The 21,177-nt window shown below is 46.2% G+C and overlaps 2 protein-coding genes across 3 annotated transcripts; both read left to right on the plus strand.

Annotated features, from left to right (window-relative positions):
- The first annotated feature begins 11,059 nt into the window (after positions 1 to 11,059).
- LOC128310444 (N6-adenosine-methyltransferase MT-A70-like protein) lies at positions 11,060 to 13,564 on the plus strand. The gene is made up of 3 exons (XM_053047087.1): positions 11,060 to 11,425; positions 11,651 to 13,277; positions 13,355 to 13,564. Exons 1-3 carry the CDS (start codon positions 11,200 to 11,202, stop codon positions 13,467 to 13,469), a joined length of 1,968 nt encoding a protein of 655 aa, XP_052903047.1. The 5' UTR covers positions 11,060 to 11,199; the 3' UTR covers positions 13,470 to 13,564.
- A 322-nt stretch (positions 13,565 to 13,886) lies between these two features.
- On the plus strand, positions 13,887 to 20,915 carry LOC128309895 (zinc finger matrin-type protein CG9776-like). Of its 2 annotated transcripts, XM_053046392.1 has the most exons (7): positions 13,887 to 14,035; positions 14,109 to 14,666; positions 14,737 to 14,927; positions 16,240 to 16,583; positions 16,651 to 17,047; positions 17,142 to 17,811; positions 17,884 to 20,915. In XM_053046392.1, the coding sequence occupies exons 1-7, from the start codon at positions 13,987 to 13,989 to the stop codon at positions 20,532 to 20,534; spliced, it is 4,860 nt and encodes a 1,619-aa protein (XP_052902352.1). In that variant the 5' UTR covers positions 13,887 to 13,986; the 3' UTR covers positions 20,535 to 20,915. The 2 variants fall into 2 exon arrangements, with proteins under 2 accessions (XP_052902352.1, XP_052902353.1); XM_053046393.1 differs by lacking the exons at positions 13,887 to 14,035; positions 14,109 to 14,666; positions 14,737 to 14,927 and adding an exon at positions 15,079 to 16,107.
- The last annotated feature ends 262 nt before the right edge of the window (positions 20,916 to 21,177 follow it).

Consider the following 21,177-nt stretch of genomic DNA (forward strand, 5'->3'; position numbering starts at 1 on the left):
TCGTGCGACTCCACGCGACTCCGAACGGTGACTGAATGGCGACTGTACGGGACGCACTTTTCACCTAAAGCGCTCGCTCGTCGCTGGGCTCGCCGATCGCTCCCTTTTGGGGTGGTGGTTTTTCTCTGGAACTCCCAAACCTTTGCCGACAACCGCGGAGAGCTTTGTGCCTTGCTGGTGGCGAACAATATGCAGCACAAAACAGCTAACGGGGGGTGGGTCTGCTCTTCTGCTACTGCTGTCGCTCCAATCACTCTGCAACGGTGATCGCTAGCCAACTAACCGTACTCAGCGCGTCGGTACCCACGGGATGCTGCTGAATGCTGCCCTGTCTGCACTGTACGTTCGATGCTTCTGAACCTCTGTGCCGGACGGACAATGTTGGCCAGCGCTAGCTTGTTGCCGTTGCCGATGGAGCGTCTGGCCGGCGCGGTGTGCGCGTGCGCGAGCGCCAAATTCCTCAACCTGACCATTTCTTTCCGCAACAACGCACGCGCTGCGCCGTGCTGCTGTTGCTTTCTCTTGCGCCCGGCGGAACATCTCAATTGTGTGCGGCTGCGTTTGTCTCCCTCGCGATCGCGGTAAGGCCAAGCTCTTGCACAAAAGTGTATATGTTGCTCACCTACCACCACACCTCGCCGAGGCATCTCCTCCCAAGCCCGCGCCCTGCTGAAACCTCTTCTAACATTATGTTTTCATTCACCTAAGCATTTGTTTTTATTTCACGTTCCGCACCGCATTTCCCACCTTGGGAAGGGGGCTTTCTTTCTATCGGGCACATTGAAATGCTTACTCAAGTTTTGCTTTGCTGTTTTTATTCGTTCGTGTGTGTGTGTGTGTGTTTTTTTCGACACCGCGCGCGTACACGGCGATCTTTTCCCCTTGGGCGCGCGACTTCTCACGACTTTTCTTCACCCACGGCCAACAACGCCAACAAAATGCACACGCCGTTGGAGCTTGCGTTGATGAGTAACGCCAGTGTGTTTGGCGCGGTTTTGTTGTTGCCTCTCCGATTGGGCCATTCTTGGTGCTGGTGAAAGACTCTCCCATTGTGATGGTCAGTCCTGCAATGGCCGATTTATCAATATAGCCAATGAAACATGGCATGGGTCATGGATGTATCTCAAAAAAAAAACGTAGAGATAAAAGACAGTTAAAAACTGCTTTCGTACCAAAGAAAAAATTCCAAACCTAATAATAAACTATATTTAAATAGATCTCACTACTGACATTGTGACATTTATGCAAGATGGATGGTTAATTTATGTCGAAGATAACGTTACAAGTGGCGTTCTAAAAATATTGCCGGCATGCCAATTTCGCTTCAGTTTTGTGTTCTATATTCGATATGCTTTTATTATGCAATTAATGTTCCCACAACTGCTCCCACCCTAGCCCAATGTCGCCACGATTAGACGAGATTTCATCAGGTTCCGTCACGCGGTGAAAAATGTAAATCTTCTACTTTCGCTTCAAAAATTCTTCCATAGCTCCTCTCTCTCTCTCTTTCTCTCTCTTGATATCTTCTTAATTTCTTGGTTTCGTTTGTAAACAATTTTCTTCCACATACCGTCCTGGGCCGATGCTGAAACTGCGCAAACATCGTGCAGACCTCTTGCAGTCACGCACGCACAACGCTTGCGTCGGTCACGGATTGCGCTGTGCGTTGCTGATGTCGATCGCATCAAGTCAACGCCACAGAAAAGAAACAACATACAAACGCCACAAATGGCGTCAACGAAAACGTGCATTCCCGCAAACGATTGGACTATCTTTTCCCAACATTCCTTTTCTGCTTGTTTCGATGTTTAAGTGGAGAACAAAAACACAGACACACTCGTTCGAACGTTACCGATGCAGCGATGAGAATCATTTCGAAGTATAAAAGGGGGTGTAAAAGGGGTGCGCATCAGTGGCGGTGTCTAATGCCACAATCTCTGTCCCGAAACGTTAAGCCACAAAACAGTTCTGGTGGAATGTCGACGACGGGGTGGTGGTGGTTACATAAAGCCAACGGCTTTTGGTGAGACGGCAAAATCCGGCCGCGGCGACGTCCGACGACGACCGACGATCGATGTGCCGATGAGGAATGTGAAGCAGAAGGCGGCATTCATTCACACCACTAACAAAAAAAAAAACAGCCGCTCGTAGAGCATCCCAACTAGTGGAAAACACTAGCGAATAGTTTCCTCCCACCCCACTGGGGTGTTGTCCACCACCCCGGATGCTTGATTTGTGTGACATTGAACGTTGAACTAGGAGCGCATGCTAAGAAACCATTAGCTCGCGATTGGCAAAGGAAGGTCACATTTTTCCGCATTTTTCCCCCAGGCGTCAGATTGAGGAATCTTTCCGGGAAATCCGGGTGGAGTTAGGGGTGGGGGTGGTGGGGTGCTTGAAATAGAAGGGAGTGAACAAAATAACTCCCATAAATCTGTTTTACGATCGCTTAGCTTCATTTTGGTTTCATCATTTTATTGCTCAATGGGGAAGCTCGGTGGGTCGGAGATGACTTTTTTTTTGTTTGTTTCTACAATGGGATGATACATTTTAGAAGTACATTGTTCAAAAGAAAAGCATCCAAAGCACATTTTTCGGTCCATTATGACAAGCGCGATCACTACTTTCGTGCTCATTTCCTGTCCATCAAAAGTAGTTTTATGGATGTGTGTAGTAATGCTCACAATAGTTCACAAAATACCGAGTCCCCATAGTTATGTAAACTGTTGATATTTACACCCTCACCAGCTACCAATCGCTACATTCCTCATGCTCATAGTCTTAGAATTGAACGAGTGATCACTTAGTGATCAAAACCATTCACGAGGCTCTTTTTTTCTGCCAGACCTTTATAGCTCCCGCTCAAATGTAGTGGATCCCATTTAGTTGCGAAAAACCGAAGTCTAGTTTCTTCCCTACCTAGGTCCGGATAATTATAGCGCTGTAACGAGACACACCGATCAAAGCACAAAGTATCGGAACGGTTCGTTTAGTTTCACTAGCTCCCTGCCTAGAATATTTTGTAATAACACCAAATGGGACGCAACCAGCTTTGATGTTACTCATTATTGTTATATACATGTGCCTGTGACAGTCTTGTAGGAAGCCAAATGCACATCGCAATGAACATGAATTACATGAGGTAGCATTAGACCGCGTGCTACCAGTTTTGTATGTTATTAATGTTCCCAAAACCATTGGATGAAGAATTGTTTAAAAATATATTTTCACGCGTGGCCAAAACACCATACACAGCACAGTTCATATTTTATCGCACGATTTCGCATATAAATCGCCCGTAACTGACCCGTTGGAATGCGATCACGCTCGAAGGATTGGACCGAAAGCGATTAACATATTTCTCCGTTCCGTTCGTTGACCGTGGATTTTTCGTTTTTGGAAAGCGAGTGTCTAAAATAGGGTCATTTTATCGAATTTCGTAATAAGATAAGAAAGAGGAGAACGAAACATGACGATCATCACTTATTTTTGGAGAATTCTCAAATCTTCATGGAGGCGCCTGGTATTTGGTAAAAACACGTGGCGCTTTAGGGATCAAACATACACAGCAAGGAAGGTCGAAAGTTTGATTCGAAACGTAATACTATCCTCATCAAAACTTCAATCGAAACCACCAAAAAACACATACACAAGGTTATTACGCATTGCGCTCGTAAACAAAACGTATTCGACCACAGGATGTTTGCTTTGTTTGCCATTTTGTTGGTACAAAGCCCACTGTTTTCCATGTTTTCCAAAAGAAAACCCCCCACTCCGGATGTTGGTCGCGGACGTAACGCTCATTAAAAGACAGTGTGTAAATAAATCAAACATCGCGATAATGGTCACTAACTCACCCGGTTGGACAGTCTCCCACACAACCGTTTCGCGGTCTTTGGCAGTTTTCACCTGCGAATGGGTACGACTCTAAGCTGCCATTTTTCCCCCATTTGCTTCGCGTGTCCTTGAACGTACGAATGCCGTTGTTCTGGCCGCGTTGCGAATGTGTTTTGCAAAACGGTGAAACCCAACCCATCATCATCCGTCATCGGTGAGCAACATCTAACATCTGTTTGGGTCCCACCACACACGAGGGACTTGCCTCCGTTCTCTGGTGCAGCACCGAAGCAAAACCGCTTTACGATCTTTAGCACCATCTTGGATGGATGGATGGATGGATGGGCAAAAAATTAAGCGAATGTGTGATGATCGTGCCAGTGAAGCAAAAAATTAGAAAAACCACCAACTAGACCGCGGTCCGCTTTGGTTTGTAAAATGTTGCCGAAAGTTTGTGTACGTCGTTTCAATTACGGTTGAATTCATTGCCAAGGTTTTGACCGTTGCAGCTGTGTGCGGTACCCAAGCCAAAACCCCGTTGTCGCACACTCAGAAGAAAAATAATTTACGTTCGCCGGAAAACCGTTCGGATTTACAGAATGGGAATAGAAAACGAGATGCAAACAGGTTTGATTCTTTTGTCACCGGCCAAGAGTCAACGAGTCGATGCCGGATATGGAAAGAGAGCAGCATTTGAACTCAAACCGCATGAATAAAAAAGCATGAAGCAGCGCTCAGTCGGAAATATATTCCAATTTTATGGTGAGTTAAATAAATCATCCAGCCTGCTGCAACCGTTTGGGTGATGTGCGATTTTTGGCAGACATCCGTAAAACCAAACTCGAATCGCCTTTTTTTCCACCAAGCAGAGAGGAATGTTTACCGTCGTTTCCACGCCCGGATCTTGCCCTGTTTTACCCTTGATTTGTGCGGTTTAACCACACACAAACACACCGACACGACATGCTACGTGCCATCTCTCGGCAACATGCAGCCATGAACTCGGCTCGTGATTTTTCGTGCACCGCAAACGTAAACAACATCATCATCACTACCCCGTTGTCGGGAGGTTGGGATGTAACGATCGCCATTGGTTACGTTTTTCTCACCATATGCATGCGGAAAAGTTAATTGAAATGTACGTCTTTTATCGTGTATGTTGCAGAACAGGAAAAAATATTGGACAAATATTTGATTAAACTGTATCAGCTCTAGGAAAAGTGTTTAGTGTAAAGGTACCATGCGAGTTGAGTTGTACATAGTATCAGAAAATGAATTCTAGGAACTCTTCCATTCGCACGCCACTCAGCACGCTCATGAATGAATCTACTCTGTCCCTGATGATAGGAATAGGTTAGGTATCCGTGTTTGTCGATGCCATTCAGGCTTCTTCCCGTACCGAAGTTGGCAAACGAACGGCCCAGTGTGAAGGGTCAAGCGAAAGGGCGAAGAATTTTCCGATTTTATTCACCCCAAATCCCTTGCACGATCGTTTCGCTTCCTGTGGGATGATTTGTTTACATGCAGTGGATGATCGTACGTGCCTTCAAGAGAACATAGCCACACGTACAAGCAATTTGGAGACCAGGGCGATGGCGTTGAATGGCGGAGATTTTCTTGATGCAAAAGTTGTGCATTGCCGGAAATGTCACTTTGCATTAGCATTTCATTCTCTGGCTGCAAACAAGCTGCCACTACGCGGGAGAATTTTCACAAATCATTTCTCTGCGTCATGCTAATTGAAACAATGTGATCTGCTTGGTGGGAGGAAATCCAAATTCCACCGACAGTAAATCTCGAGCATATAATTAAACTTAATGCACATTAATTCCTGGCCACAAGGTCGTCGTCTGTGCAGAAGAGCTATTCACGAATTTAATGCGTAAATATTCAAATCGAAACCTTAATGTTGGAATGTTTTGTAGTGAAATTAACGTTATGCATTTCTTCTTTAGAAAATGTGTTTTTGCTGTATAAAGAAAATAAATATTGAGAAGAAGTTGCAGAACACTACAAAGTTGTTATTCATCAGTCAGCATCAGCTCTCACACTGGGACACTGGGGAAGGTGCCAAAACGATCAGCACGGATCGTGACAAGACAGGATCGTCAGCCAAGGTTTCGGCACCAATGTAGGCTAGACGCCGGAGCGCGGATTTTTAACCTCAAAAACCCTCATCCCAGCACAGGGCCTGAACCGGATGTTCAGCCGGCATTGCCAACGGTACGAAATGCACGTGGCCGGTAGGCGATTTATTATTGTGTCAGGTAAGGGCCGGGGTTTCTGCTGGGTTATTGATGGAGGTATGGAAGGTAAAATGGGTTGTACCGCTGGGATGCCCTTAGGATGAATCAGCTCGCCACACACACTTACGACACGATGATGTTTACTTTACATAACCTCGGAAAAACGGGGTAGGATGGCGCGTCGCTCTGAAGTCTGGGGCGGAATCTTTCTCACTATTCGCATGACTTAATGGTTATGCGTCATCTTCAAACAGATCCGTTAAGTGGGGCCATGGGTGAAGGTCAGGTGGGTTTTGCTTCGAGCAGAATCACTGTAGCCATTAATGTGCACTTGCGAACACTGTGATCCGATGTGCCTTTTCTGTTGTGCCTGGTTGTATGTACATTTGTCATTGGTTTTTGGCGTCAGCTAACCCTTCCAGCGGTACTCGCACGCTCGTATTTCTTTGTGCACAATCCACTGACGTCCGAACCGGCCATCCATTACCCGAGCGCCCCATGTCAACGAAGTTGTCTATTTTTGAGCTGTTTCTTCATTCTTCCGCGCGGTTTCCTCCTTCCGTGCCGATACGCAATCGATGCGGAATGTGGTCCAAAAAGCCCCAAACACCGGGCCACGCGGGCGGGACAGTTGTTTATTATTGTAAGGTAATTACTGTTTCCTACGTCCTTTTTCCACGTCCGTTCGACTTGGGTTGCAGTTTTCCTGTGCGAGCGGTCATCAAAACGGAACGAGCGGTTGTGCGTCATCCTGCGTCAATCAGCTGCGGCCCTTCTGGTGATGATCGCCGCATCGAACTAGCACGATTTTCGGTGCCGGAAAACCGTACATCTTTCAACGACAGCAGCCCGGAGGTTGTGTGCGTGTGTGTTTAGGAAAATCGGAATAGCGATTTATTTACCCAATCGGCACATTCGCGTCGTACGTCATTTGGATCGTCGACTGCTTCCGTCGACGATATTTACCCGAATGACGAATGACGAAAGGCGATTGATTTGACCATAAAAGGATACGATCTGGGATGATCGAGTTGCGGGAAAAACTTGCATCATAACCGTCGTCCACAAAGTAGCCACATTGCCAGATATGATTGGGCCTGCTTTGCCTATAAATTTACTGATCAATGCTCGATTTTCCATTTCGGAATTCGCTCTGATTCGCGATTAGCGATCTTGGCCTACTGCAATGGTCCTCTAAACTGCTTATGGTCGAACGCCGTCGTGAGCCAATCCATAATCCCTTCTGGCGGATGCATCAACACCGTCACTTCATCACAATCACACACACACGTCTTCACACGACAGGACCGGTCCAGAATCCCATCCGGATCAATATCCTGATGCAAGGATCTGCTACGTGGTAAAATTAGTCTAGTAAGCTAAAAATGGCAAGCATATGACATGCTAAGTCGTGCTACGCCAAGAAGAAAGGAAGAGTCACCTTAGGCATAGCAAAAAATGGCATAAAACACATTACACATTTTAAAAATTCAGCTGGTATCGCTTAACAGCAACAGGTTTTGGCTTCAGTATCTCATCGAAAGCCGAATATAGCGTCGCTCAACAACGCTGGCGTCTGGCGCTATACCGTCGTTAAGCGAAATAAAAATAACATCCAAATAAAACCAAAAAAAATATATACCCCGATCAACATCACCGTCGAAAATCCAGCCCCGGCCGGTTGCAGGAACAAAGTGTACCGTGTTTCACTATTGAGGCCATGTGGACATATTAATCCGCACCGTTGGAATGTGGGATGGGGTGTATCATTCGTTCCAGTGGCTGACGATTTTTCGGGGACTTTCCGCGACCCGCCCGAGAATGTGCGGGTGGCGAGGGATCATTTTCGCCCCAACGCTTACCATTAATCTACCACGGCCACTTCAGCTGGCGCCAGTCGGCGATCGGCGCGAGAGCGAATGGCATTCGTAGATTTGCGTATGATTATATGGCTCCCGTGTCGGATGATTGACTGTAGCTGGTGCTACACACTCGGCATACGTTCGGGAAATTCTAGAATTGTATTCGGCGAAACTGTGATGTTAGATGCAGTGTCATGACCCCCGCACAGGCACAATCTAGCTCTCGGGTGGGGTTCCATATATCTATGTGTAGCGTGGGGAAACATTTCAAGTGGCCACCGTTCATCGTTCGAGTGGATCAGTTTCGTATGTTTGTTTACTTTTCTTCCGCGAATTTCCCATTTTCCAACCCCGCCCGCTCGTACCCCCTGTTTGGAACACCTGCAGCAGATGGGCTTATGCGGAGACGTCTCCGCATCGACGACTTGTCGCCAAACAGGAATGTGTCCATGAAGCGAGTGTTGAGCTGTTTCACAGATTTGTCAACAGGCGCGCTGCGTCCATAATTAACCACTTCCGGCGACATTGCATGTAACGTGCCTGTAAGATTATGTGGCCAACGCGGCGCCAATGGAGATGGAGAACAAGGAAAGGAAGATTCTTTGAAGATCGGCTCAGCTCACTGTGTGTCTCAACAATCTTCAATCATGCTCCGATCGAAGTAGAAGACTTTTAACGGGGTTCGATTAATTTTAATTGCTTCCGACACAACAGCAACTGTTTGTGACTTAACTCATTTACTTAAACATTCACCGCAACCCGTTCATTATCGAACAGACATCTGAACCCTTCTGTCCGCGTCTGTATTTTGGGTGATTTATGGAGCCCGAGAACAGCTTGAAACTAGGTCAACCGATTGGCGAAAAAACAGCACATAAGTAAATGGTGCATAAACCATCGGTTAGGCGTTTAAACGACCATGCAACATGGGCCATAGACAGACGTTTAGACGCAATAAAACGTGCTACACGTTTTGAACGTTTAAAATGGCGTCAGGAATAAATCTAACCTCAACAGTGTGCTTGCATGTATCACCATCACTAGAAACGCATTACTGATGCAACACTCTTTTTCTTCTCTCTCACACACATACACTTTATATCAGCTCATTCTATTTCATTAACAGGTAGTTGATCCGTTACTAATATCCTCGTTAGTATCGCATGTTGCAGCCGAATGAAACATTACTTAGAAATAATTTACATGACCAAATTCTCGATCCTCGAACCATACGCTGAGTGATGATCCCAAAAGTTGGCGCACCTCAAAACAGACATTGAATTTATTTGGCCTGCGGCCGGAAACAGTTGTTCGACTTAATCACGTCGCAACACCAAACGGGGAACGCACGTACGGCATGTATTTTTGCGTTTGGTTACGGATCGTTCCGTTTTTATTTGTCTGTTTCAGTAAATTGCATTCCCGTGCCCGTGCCCGTTTTGTTGATTAATCGCGTCTACATTTTCAAAAGCTACTTTCCGTGTTATTTGTGCATGTTAAAAGTTTTGCTGCATTCTTACCTTTCGGGTTTCATGGTTTCCCATCCTGCGGAAGATCGTTTTGAAGTTCGCTGCGTATAAGCAGCAGGTCAGTGTACATTATCCCGGTTATTCCTGCTACGTTCCTGGCCCGGGTTGATGGTGTAACAGGTGCTGTGGTCGATGGAAGAAATCTGTTTTGCTTGTTAAGCTTCTTTTGCCATCACTTTGCCTGCGGTTTAACATCACCATGCAGCAGAGGGTCGGGTCAAGTTCCAATGTTATTTTTATCTACTTTCCGGCTCACTTGTACGTTATGAAATGGTCCAAATTTTTATGTACTTCATCTTTCACGTTGGCTTTTTTTACATTTGTGTTTGCTATATGTTGCAATATGCGTGTTTTTGGAATGGTGATTGTTGGTATTTCCCGAAACAATCAACTTATCAATGTCTGAAATTTAATCCTCGTGTGTCCTCAGATCAAATTTTGCAAACATTTCCACCACATTCCTGACCTTCATTACCCCCTCTCCAAAAGCCATTAACTTAACGTTTCACTTGTGTGTCCGTTGCTCTTGCATCGATGGTGGTAACAACCTCTCAAAATAGTTCAAATTTGATGGCGATACTTTTAGTTATATGGCTTTGAACTCGGTAATAAAATTTCATCCGAAAGTAAATATTATGTCGCTGCACAAATGTGACACGAAATTGATTTTTCTTGGTACCACATCAGCAAACCTCACCGTAGCTAATGCACAATAAAAAGTTCAGCTGTGGTTTGGTTTTTGAAACTGAAGATAAAAATTCTACATTTGGAACATTGTTAAACATTTCACGACGAAAAAACCTGACTCAAAATCTCTGGAATGTAAGGAATGCAGTCCACATTAAAAGCCGAGTGTGGAATCTTTGCCAAAACTGGATCACGGCGAAGACACGTAAATATTTACAGTGAAATCTATAAATCTCTTCTCATTCGCCAACATGAAAAACGGCAGGGAGATGATTATTTCTGAATGAACCGAAAGCAGGAAAAACATATTTGAACCGTATGATACCCGCCCGAACCGAATGTGTGACGTGGTGATTTGGATGTAATCCTACAAAACCGATGTGGGTTGCAAAAAATTGTAACAGAAATCGGTAAACAAAATCACGGCTTCCCACATCACTAACGCACGTGAAAATTCATCACCGATATTATTTTTGGTTATTAGATGTTGTTTTCGAAGGGAGTTTCCCGCCAGGGGTGCGTCATATTTTGTAGGAGCAGTGTGTTGGTTTCGCTTCTGTAACCAAATACGATCCACCGTTCGCTCCTTGTTTGGAAATGATTGGAATAATAATTAAACCACCGTTGAGAAGATGAACTTCTGCTTCCTTTAATTAATATGAGCAAACTTCGGGAGTAATGATATACGAAGTGGTTTTTTCCCGCCACTCCACTGTGCAGAACTCATACATAAAACACCGCAGTGGGATGAATTTATTATGTTTCAGGATTACTTTCCCTGATGCGGATCTGTGTAATTCATGCTGTGAGTTAAAAGATATGTTGATCTTGGCAAATAATGGATCAACTGTCATTTCTCGTGACCGATGCAGGCCCTACTGTGATGTGGCATCTCTTCGCAGCAATGTTTGTTTTCGTGGTGTTGTTTCTCTAGACAGCATAACAAGCGTTCTCAATTGCTTTCTTTACTCCTGCAAGCGAAATCGTAATTTTAGACACATTTAGTGAAAAAGTGTTACAGATTTACACCACTCGAACATGTCCTCCTGGGAGGAAATACAGGCTGTAAAGGTGAAGCGTAACAGCTTACGCGAAAAGTTAGAGAAGCGTAAAAAGGAAAGACAAGATTTGCTGGGCACCAGCAGTCCTGGTGGGCCAGGTGCCGTGGTTGGACTGATAAAAATCGAATCGAGCAACAACCTGACCGAGGATAAGGGTAAACTTCTTCTGACTACAATCAAACTGGATCAAACTGGAAGTGCGGGTAAAGCGGATCTCTGTTGTTATACAGACCGAAGTATTGTAGTGTAATTGTGCGGTTTTACATTAATACACACTCATTTGCGCACAAGTTTCAAGTACACGAAATGCTGGGATTGATTAGCGATGGTTATTTTGAATAGGTTTTACACAAATGGGAGGGCATCCTGTTGATATTCATACATTCTTGTTCAGTTTCTAAATGTGGCTCATTTTCCGTTCTGAATAGACATCGATGCGGAAGTGGAGAAGTATTTGGTGCAGGTGTTGGCCGACGAAAGTTTAATATTGCCGACCAATTCCGCCCAGATTGCGGAGCGCGTCGAGAAGCACGTGCAGAAAGCCGTTCTGCGGGACTCTATCGCATACTACCTTCATAAGCTAGCCGGACAGAAGTTGATCAACATAAAGGAAGTCAGTATTGGTGGAACAGTCGGCTATGAAGTGATATCCGCTGAGCATATAAATCTACAAGCGCTGCACAATGACATGGCTATGAACCATGGGCCGGCGGTCTCGGTTGAACGAGACGCAACGAAACGGAAAGCGGAAAGTACGAAGGAAGAGAAACTGTCCGGTGGAGGTGGCAAAGTGGCCCGAACCAATGTAACCGGTACAAAGGACGAAGGAAGGAAAGGCAATGCAGTTGATGCTTCGCTGGCCTGTAAAGCATCGGATATTATGTCCCTGCTTTCGTTGCCATCGACCAGGGAGAAACAGAGCAAAAAGGTGGGTGAAGAAATCTTGGAGCTGCTTTCCAAGCCAACAGCCAAAGAGCGTTCTTTGGCGGAAAAGTTCAAATCGCAGGGTGGCGCTCAGGTGATGGAGTTCTGCCCCCATGGCACACGTATCGAATGTATGCGATCGTTGGAAGCAGACATGAAGGAAGGTATGGATAAAAAAACGACCAACAGTACGGACGATGAGAATAGTGGCGAGTGTAAAAACGAAGAGGATGATGTTATTATCACCACGGATGAAGAGACCAGTCAGAAAGAATCGATTGTAGTGGACGTGGACATTAAAGACGAATCGGTCTCATCTGAAACGGTAGCAAGCGAAGCATCGGTGGAAATTCCAATCACAAAATCGAAATACCAATGCAATAAGTTGCATTTCAAAAAAATCATTCAAAACCACACCGATGAAACGTTAGGCGATTGTAGTTTTCTGAACACTTGCTTTCATATGGACACGTGTAAATATGTGCACTACGAGGTGGATACGTACGTGGGTCAGACACCGAATATCGTACCGGCAAAATTGGAACCGACCGATGAACGCGTCGCTGGACAAAAACGCCATGCGGTGGATGCCTGTGCGACGCTTTATCCTCCGCAATGGATCCAGTGTGACCTGCGGTTTCTCGATATGACCGTGCTGGGAAAGTTTGCGGTAGTAATGGCCGATCCTCCCTGGGATATTCACATGGAGCTACCGTACGGAACGATGTCGGATGATGAGATGCGTCAACTCGGTGTACCCGCACTGCAGGACGACGGGCTTATCTTTCTCTGGGTCACTGGTCGCGCCATGGAGCTGGGTCGTGAATGTCTAAAACTATGGGGCTACGAGAGAGTCGATGAACTGATCTGGGTGAAAACGAATCAACTGCAACGCATCATACGAACGGGACGCACGGGACATTGGTTGAACCACGGCAAGGAGCATTGTTTGGTCGGTATGAAAGGAAATCCTCCGAATTTGAACCGTGGACTTGACTGCGACGTAATCGTAGCCGAAGTAAGGGCAACCAGCCACAAACCAGACGAAATTTATGGGATCATCGAACGCCTGAGCCCTGGAACGCGTAAGATTGAACTATTTGGTCGACCGCACAATGTGCAACCGAATTGGTAAGTTTAACAGCAAAATGCCTTCAGTTCGGAGGGGAAAAGGGAATTTTAAATGGATTTCATCTGTTTCGCTTCAGGATCACTCTTGGCAACCAGCTTGACGGAATTCGTTTGGTGGATCCAGAATTGATCAATTCCTTCCAGAAGCGTTATCCAGACGGAAACTGTATGACTCCGGGTAAAATTCCCTAATTGAGTCGAATATTGATGACTGAAAGCTTTTTTTAAATCTCATGCATTACGCTAATAATAATGAAGAGACTTATTTGCTTAAAATAACAGCAACATAGAGCAATCCGATAGTCATCTTTGAAACGCGTTATTACTACTCGATTCTTTCACCAACATGTTTGCATCCGAAAAGAATGCACCATGGCATTGAAGAATGCAGAATACAGTGGCTTGCTTCGTTGCACTGATAATAACATGGTGTTATAGAATTTTAATAAACAATAATTTAGGCACTTTTTATCCGAAATTCAAATAATAAACTCAACCAAACGTCATAAGCCACCCCGCCACTTTCTTGCAGAGCTGTCAATTTACCTGATATGTATAGACCTTGATTGCATCAGCAACGCGCAAGAAGAGCAAGAAACCCCTCAGTGTGTAGACTTTTCACCAATTTTGTGAACGAATAACGCATTTACGACAAAAAGTACTTTTGTGTTATTCCCTTCTTTCTGTACACCGGTTCTAGTGCGTCAGGATGGAGAAAATAGACGACGATAAAAGCCGCAGATCACCGGCGGAGAAAAGTAAGTGCTCCCATTTGTTTATCACTCCCTTTCGGCAAAGGTGGCTCACATGCCTATAATTGCTTTCCGGCAGGTTCCAAAAAGAAAAGTGACCGCAAGTCTCGTTCTCGTACACGGAGCCGTAGCGCTAGCCGTACGGACAAGCGGCGTAGCCATTCGAGAAGTCCAAATTATCGCCGGCGACACGGCGGTAGTTCTTCTAACAGAAAGCGTTCACGCAGTCCGCCCATGTATCGCCCGAGACGCAGATCACACGACCGTGGTCCACCGATGCGCCGACATGGGCATGGACGACGCCGTAGCCGTTCGCCCGGTATGGGTACCAGAAACGTCGTGGATAGTGGCGGAATGCAGATGGGCATGATGGTTGGCAATCAAGGGGTTGGTTCTTACATGATGCCGGGAACGATGTATGACCCTTCCTTCTATGGTGCGTACGGCAATGACGGAAGCTACATGGGTGGATACAGTGCGTATGATTACGGCATGGTTTCCGGCGGGTATGGCACCGGATCGATGATGGATCCATCGCAAACAATGATGATGGGGACAGGCGTGCCAACCGAGTGGGCTCATGCTCCGATGCAACCGGTTGTCCAGGAAACGGAGGAGGAAAAACGCAAACGCGAGGGTATGATTTCTGAATCCAAATACACGACACAGCGTTGCTACAACATTATTCCCTTTCAACAACTGTATAGCGGCCGTCACGTTAGAGCTGCTGAATCAGCGTGCGGCAATGAAAAAACAACGCGACGATTACAAACAGCGTGCTGGTGCACTGAAGCGTGAGCTGAAAACGCTCAAAGAACAACGGTCAGATCTCTGCTCCGGGCGTGAACCACCCTCACCGACAACGAACGTTTTTATTAATGAAAATGACAAACTGCAGGTGAGTTTACCATCAAGTGAAAGATACGCAAGAACGAACTATGCGAGCATACACGACGGTTTCTCATCTTCGATTGCTGACCGTTGTAGTAATGTAAGAAGTTTCTGAAAACAAAAAAGATAGTATAAGCAACAAGATACATTTCACGATGCTCACTTTAAAACCACACTCACACACATGAACACCCACCCATTCAGACATCTCACCAGAACCTCCGTTTAAACAATAGAATCCCATTGACGGCCGCGTGCCGTTGCATTTGGACGATAGTTTTCTCTATTTCTCCACTTTTCCCACAGCCTTTAATTGATGATTGTGAGAGATGAATGTGATTGCAAATAGCAACAGGGACGAACATACTGCACACAGGAACGAATCACACACGCGTGAACGGAGAGGGACGAACCCTCGGCCGCCTGCCTTATCGCTCCCTTTTATGCTGGTGGACAGCAAAAGGTCGAGACTAGCGAACGCACGGCGATGCTGTCGTAGGATAACAAGATTGTCAAAACCTGTACATTTGTAATGATCGGCTCTCTGTAAGAGTAGGATGTATTTTGAAGCGGTAAAGCAGTGGGCCAAGCGAATCGCTAGCGTAAGAGAAGAGCTACCGGGTGAACGTTTGTTTCTTCCGTTGTCCTTAGAATTTACCGCTTCAGAATATGCTTGCTCCTGCCCGATTGCATCGGGTCCGCACAGTTTGTAAAGTAGTTTGTAAGCTATGGAGCTATTTCTCCCTGCTGGCTGGATTACCTGGATCGTGTGCGGACTTTGAGACCCTCTAGAGGACCATAGCGTAACGTGTGTTATCATCATTCATCATTATCATCCTTCCCAACGCTTCTATCGCCAACCACTGTCCGACTGTACCGTTTGTATGACTCACTTTTGGGTGACTAGTTTTAGCTGTTCGGCTCACAACCCGATAAGGAAAACCTCCCCCTTTACATCTTTACCAACACACTTCTTTCCTTTATGGGTCTTCGGTCGCCCGGTTTACGATTCCGGTGTTCCTAGTGGCTCAAAGATCGCACAAGCGTCCGTCCGCACCTCTCCAACACAGGACACAGGGCGTCTGTTCAGAAGTGAGGCCTAAATTGGTCATCCGTTACGTCCGACCGATCTCCAATACTACAATACATCGTGTTCTGCTTTGCATTAAGAGTCGGATTAAAGAAAGGTTTCAAACGCTACATAAAACTTCTCCAACTGCTAGCCATTTGAACCTCGGTCCGTATTGATCTGGATTTTTTCTTTGCCTCTCTCCCCTTTTTGTTCTTCTCCATTCACACGTCGGATAAAAAACGTGCAGTCTCAAATACAGGACAAGCTCAAAACGATCGAAAACGTTATCGACATGCTGGACTGTATCATAACAAAAGACAGGACACCGTCACCACCGCCTGGCATGCTGTTACCCGGCACAATTCCACCGTTACTTACCATTCCGGACGCAACATCACCCACTGCTGGCATCCGCGAAAGTGATGGTGGCGATGCAAACCGTCGCACATACCGCAACCCATCACGTTCACCACGTGCGGATGGTGCTGGTAAAACGCTTGATGGTGCGAGGTCGGAGTCACTATCTCCGGAACGACTTAAGAATGAAGTTCTGGAGAGTATGCGCGGAAAACGCAAACCTTCAGATCAGAAGTATGCCAGTTTGGTAACATTTGTTTCGCTCAGAAATTTGATGGTTTTCATCTATTTGGTTTTATAGGCCAGCTGATCACGCCGAAGTCAAAACAAAAAAATCCCCCTACAACTACGTGCATTATGATTCTGAACTGCACTGGTGCTCTGGTTGCAACGTGTTCCCGAAAACAGCGCGAGAATATCTGGCGCATTTGCACTCGGAACAGCACCAAAGCCGGACGATCATTGACGAAGGCTCGACCGAAGAGCAAAAGCTGAAGATAGCACCATGGCGCGCACAGCTGGACACGAACGATAATATGCTTAATGCAGATGCGCCGACCAAAAGGGTACCGATACGTGGTTTAGAATTTTTCATTCCAGCTACGGCATGGTTCTGCAAGCTGTGCAACTATTGGATGGGAGATCTTCACTGTGCATCTTGGCATTTAAAATCGCAAAACCATGCTGATGCGTATGGTGTAAGTTAGTTTTTGAATAGTCCAAAATGTTAATGGATTTACTGTGACGCTAGGAAAATACATTCATTATATCGTACCATTCTATACTCTGCAGAAATATATCAACGGTCATAAAAACTACGAGATGAACTGGATGGCGGATCGACAAACAGCATTTGAAGAGCACGGAGAAGCAAATCAAGGAGGTGATGGAGATATTCCTGCTCCACCGCCACCACCCACAGCGGAAGAGCTTCGGCTTGCTGCTTCTGGTACACAAACGAACAAACTGCTCGATGGTTCCTCATCTTTCCACATTCTACCAAAAAGCTCCAACCAAGATCATAATGCACCCTCCCTGGCGGTCGACAGCAACCGGCCATCCGTGGCCAAGGTTGAGCAGCAAGGTTCGACGTCAAGCACTTCTAAAAAGGCTAAGAAGAAGAAGTCTCGTAAGGAAGACCGTAAGGAAAAGAAGAAAAAGAAACGAACAAAGAAAAGGAAACGTGCAGCTGCTTCGTCCAGTTCCTCTTCGTCGTCGAGCAGCAGTTCGGATTCGTCCGATTCGGACTCCGAGTCAGGTTCCGATAAAGGCAGCAAGGGAAGTACAAAGGAAGAAAATCCAATCCATGCAGCCATGCGCAATATTTTGAACTCGAAAGAGATGAATGCTAGAGAGGTAGCGGCCGCCGTTGCTGCAGTTGCTGCCGCAGCGTCTAAACCTAATGCTAACGATGACGGTACGGCGGGGCTTGGTAGTGGAGCAAAAGGAGACCAAAATTTAGGTACGTTAATGGCGATGGTTTCCACTGTAGAATGGTGATACTTATGGCGCTTTCTGTTTTCTCATTGTGCAGGCAAGTGGACCGTTGTGCATCCGGCACAGGAAAGAAAACTGGCCTCATCCAAAGGATTATCCTCTGCCTCATCGGCACCTCCGCCACCTGCATCGAATTTTCCACAAGTAGCTCCCAACTCCTCTAGCTTGGAGGTGGAAGATAAAAAGCGCAGTGGACGCGACGAGGAACGAGAAAGAGACCGCGACCGGGATCGGGATCGTGACAGAGATAAGCGAAGCGTTGACCGTCGCGATCGCTGGGATCGACGAGATACGAGTCCAGACCGTTACGGTGGACGTGATCGCGACCGGGGTAGAAGATACGATTACCGCGATTATCGTGATCGCCGCGATCGACGACGTAGCCGTTCGAGGGGGCGTAGAAGCCGCAGCGGAAGCGGCGCGGGACGTCGATTCCGTCGACGATCGTACTCTCGCTCGCGTACACCGCGTTCTCGATCGCGTAGCTGGTCCCGATCAAGCCGTGGAAGCCATCGAGTGATCGAAAAACCTGTTGTAAATTTTCCTCCGCAACCGAAACCGGTTAAAATGGACAAAAAGAGTTCGAAAGCCCAAGGCAAGACAGTTGGCCGTTCCGATGACGGGGGTTCGTCTAGCAAGAAGATCAAATCTTCGTCTAGCGGTTCTATTAAAGAAAACATTGGTGAGAAAGGAACGTTACAGAAGAAGCTTCCCTTTATTGGTCGCATGCCTGTATTTAAAAAGCAGCAAGCGGAAAATGCTAAAAAGGAAGAAGCGGCAGCGGCAGCAGCTGCAGCAGCACCAAACGCCGAAGAGAGCAGTGATGCTGTTGTGGAGCAACAAGGTGAATTGGCTACTTCAAACGTTAACGATTCAACTAGTGCCCCTATGGTCGCTGCAGGCGATGGGAATGAAACAACCGCGACAGCTATGATGATGATGCCGGTTCAAGAAGGTGTATACGACTCCCAAATAGCACAAGGAACGGATGCTTACCAGTACGCGGAACTTCAAATGGGAGAAACAGTAACACCCCAAGACATGGATGTAGCCAGTGTGGAAGAGCAGATGGGAGAAGATAATGTGGTGAGTCAGGAGGAGATCATTTCCGAGCCACCTCTTGAAAACACCGAACAAGATCCCGACGCATACGTCACAGCAGATGGGCAAGTTCCACTACCGAAAGATTTTCAGGAAGCACTCGACATCATTTACGATGGTGGCGATAAGCCGAAGCGCGCGGATGTGATTGCGAAGGAAGCAGCCGCAGCAGCTGCAGCAGCAGCAGCCGCCGCCAAACCACCAGAAATAGTGCCTAATCCGCACGAGCAAGGATCTATGATGCCGGGTATGGGCGTACCCATGATGATGGACCATGATCAACCGCACATGATTGTCCCGGAAGCGATCGATATGTATAACCAGCAGTACGCACTCGAATATGGTATGCATTCGGCAGCGTACATGGCAGCAACTGGTGCCATGATGACCATGGGTCATGGGGTTGTACCGGCGGAGATGCATTATGTGGAAGATGAGTCGCAGAATCAACCGTTAGACAATATGATGTACGGTACAATGCATTCCGCCACGGACGCGGCGGCAATAATGCACCACCACCAGCAAATGGTGGCTGCAGGTGCGCTTGATCCGAATGCTGCAGCCTATGCCATGGCAATGGTTTCCGGTGGTGGATATACGCCAGAAATGATGGCCATGCACCATCAGGCAGCTGTGGGAGTTACAGATGGTAATATAATGATGGAGAGACAGCCGGCTTCAGCAAATGAAGCATATCCATCTGAAAGTACAACGGTAGATACAGAGGCGGGAGCAAACAGGCAAAGAGCAGAAAGCTTTGTTGCAGACAATTCCGAGGAAAAAATGGCAAAATCATTGGAAAGGCAAGATACCGCGACAGAAGACAATAGTGGCATCGAAGCTTCAGATATGCATAGCAGTGAGGCTGAAGAAACCGTTGAAGCGGAGCAAGTAGTAGACGAACACGTTTCCAATCCGGAACACGAGCAGAAAATTGCAAATGAAGAGTCAATAGAGGGGCAAAAGGCTGTAAAAGAAGTCTCTTCCTACCCGGAACACGAGCAGAATGTTGTGCCCGAGACGTCAGAAGAGGCAGAACCGGAGCAAGCAGTAGATGAAACCTTCTCTTATTCAGAACACGAGCAACCTATTGTAAACGAAGCATCACAAGATGCAGAATCAGAGCAAGCTGTAGAAGAAAGCTACTCCTACACGGAACACGAGCTGCATGGTGGTGTCGACGAAGCATCCGAAGAGGCAGAAGCTGAGCAAATAGTGGAGGAAGTCTACTCCTACACGGAACACGAGCAGCATATTGCAGAAGACGTACCAGTGTCGGATAATGACGAAGATGAGGCATCTATGGGAGCACACTACGTTGAAGACTCGATGCAATCGAATGAAAACCAAGATCAGCCTGGATCGGTTGAAAATTGCGAAGAAGAGGTAGTGTCGTCAAACGAAGCCTACGGGCAGGAAGCTACATCAGAAGAAGACGATGTCGAGCAGGTGCTGCCCTCAGGGGAATATTACGAACAATCCGAACAAATGCAGTCAACCCAATCTATACTGGATAGCATGATGGCCGCTGCTATGTGCAACTACATTGAGGAAGAAGTTGCCGAGGAACATTCGCAAGATTCTTAATAATGCATTCTAGAAAAGGCAATGTATTTGGTTGCGTCATAAGAAGAAACCCAGATGGACCATAATAAATAGAACTAGCATATGCTTTATGGTGTCACGACCAGCGAGATAGACTCTGCCATATATTGGTTTGCCAGATAGGCCAAATAGTCAGGTCTTACCAAGCGGTAGTTTATCCAGAACAGAACACACAACCCGCGAAATGTGGGCCACGTGTTAACAAACTTATTACATCAAATAATGATCTACGTTTTAAATATATCTGGTCAGATAATTTTAATTTCGATATTTTGCATTCATTTTTATTTTTTTCTGTTATTGTGAACGGTGTACGGTGGAAGTAAATATTGAATGAAAATAAAATTATGGTTAACATCGTGACCAACAGCACATGACTTGTAATAGAAGCATAGATAGACACGGAGGTCGGTATCTCTTCCACCGGGTCTGCAGGATTGCAAACATTCTTTTATAATATTGTTCCATTTGCCCCTATTGGTCATATTCTTGACGAAATGACTTTTTCTGTAATATATTCATATGGCATAACAGCCAAAACAACGCACAAGTTACCAACTTGAGCTATATCAATGCACACAGTTGTTGGATTAAAATAGAAATGAAATGAAATACATGTACGTTT

This window comes from Anopheles moucheti, chromosome 2 (genome assembly GCF_943734755.1).
Source record: "Anopheles moucheti chromosome 2, idAnoMoucSN_F20_07, whole genome shotgun sequence".
NCBI lineage: Eukaryota > Metazoa > Arthropoda > Insecta > Diptera > Culicidae > Anopheles > Anopheles moucheti.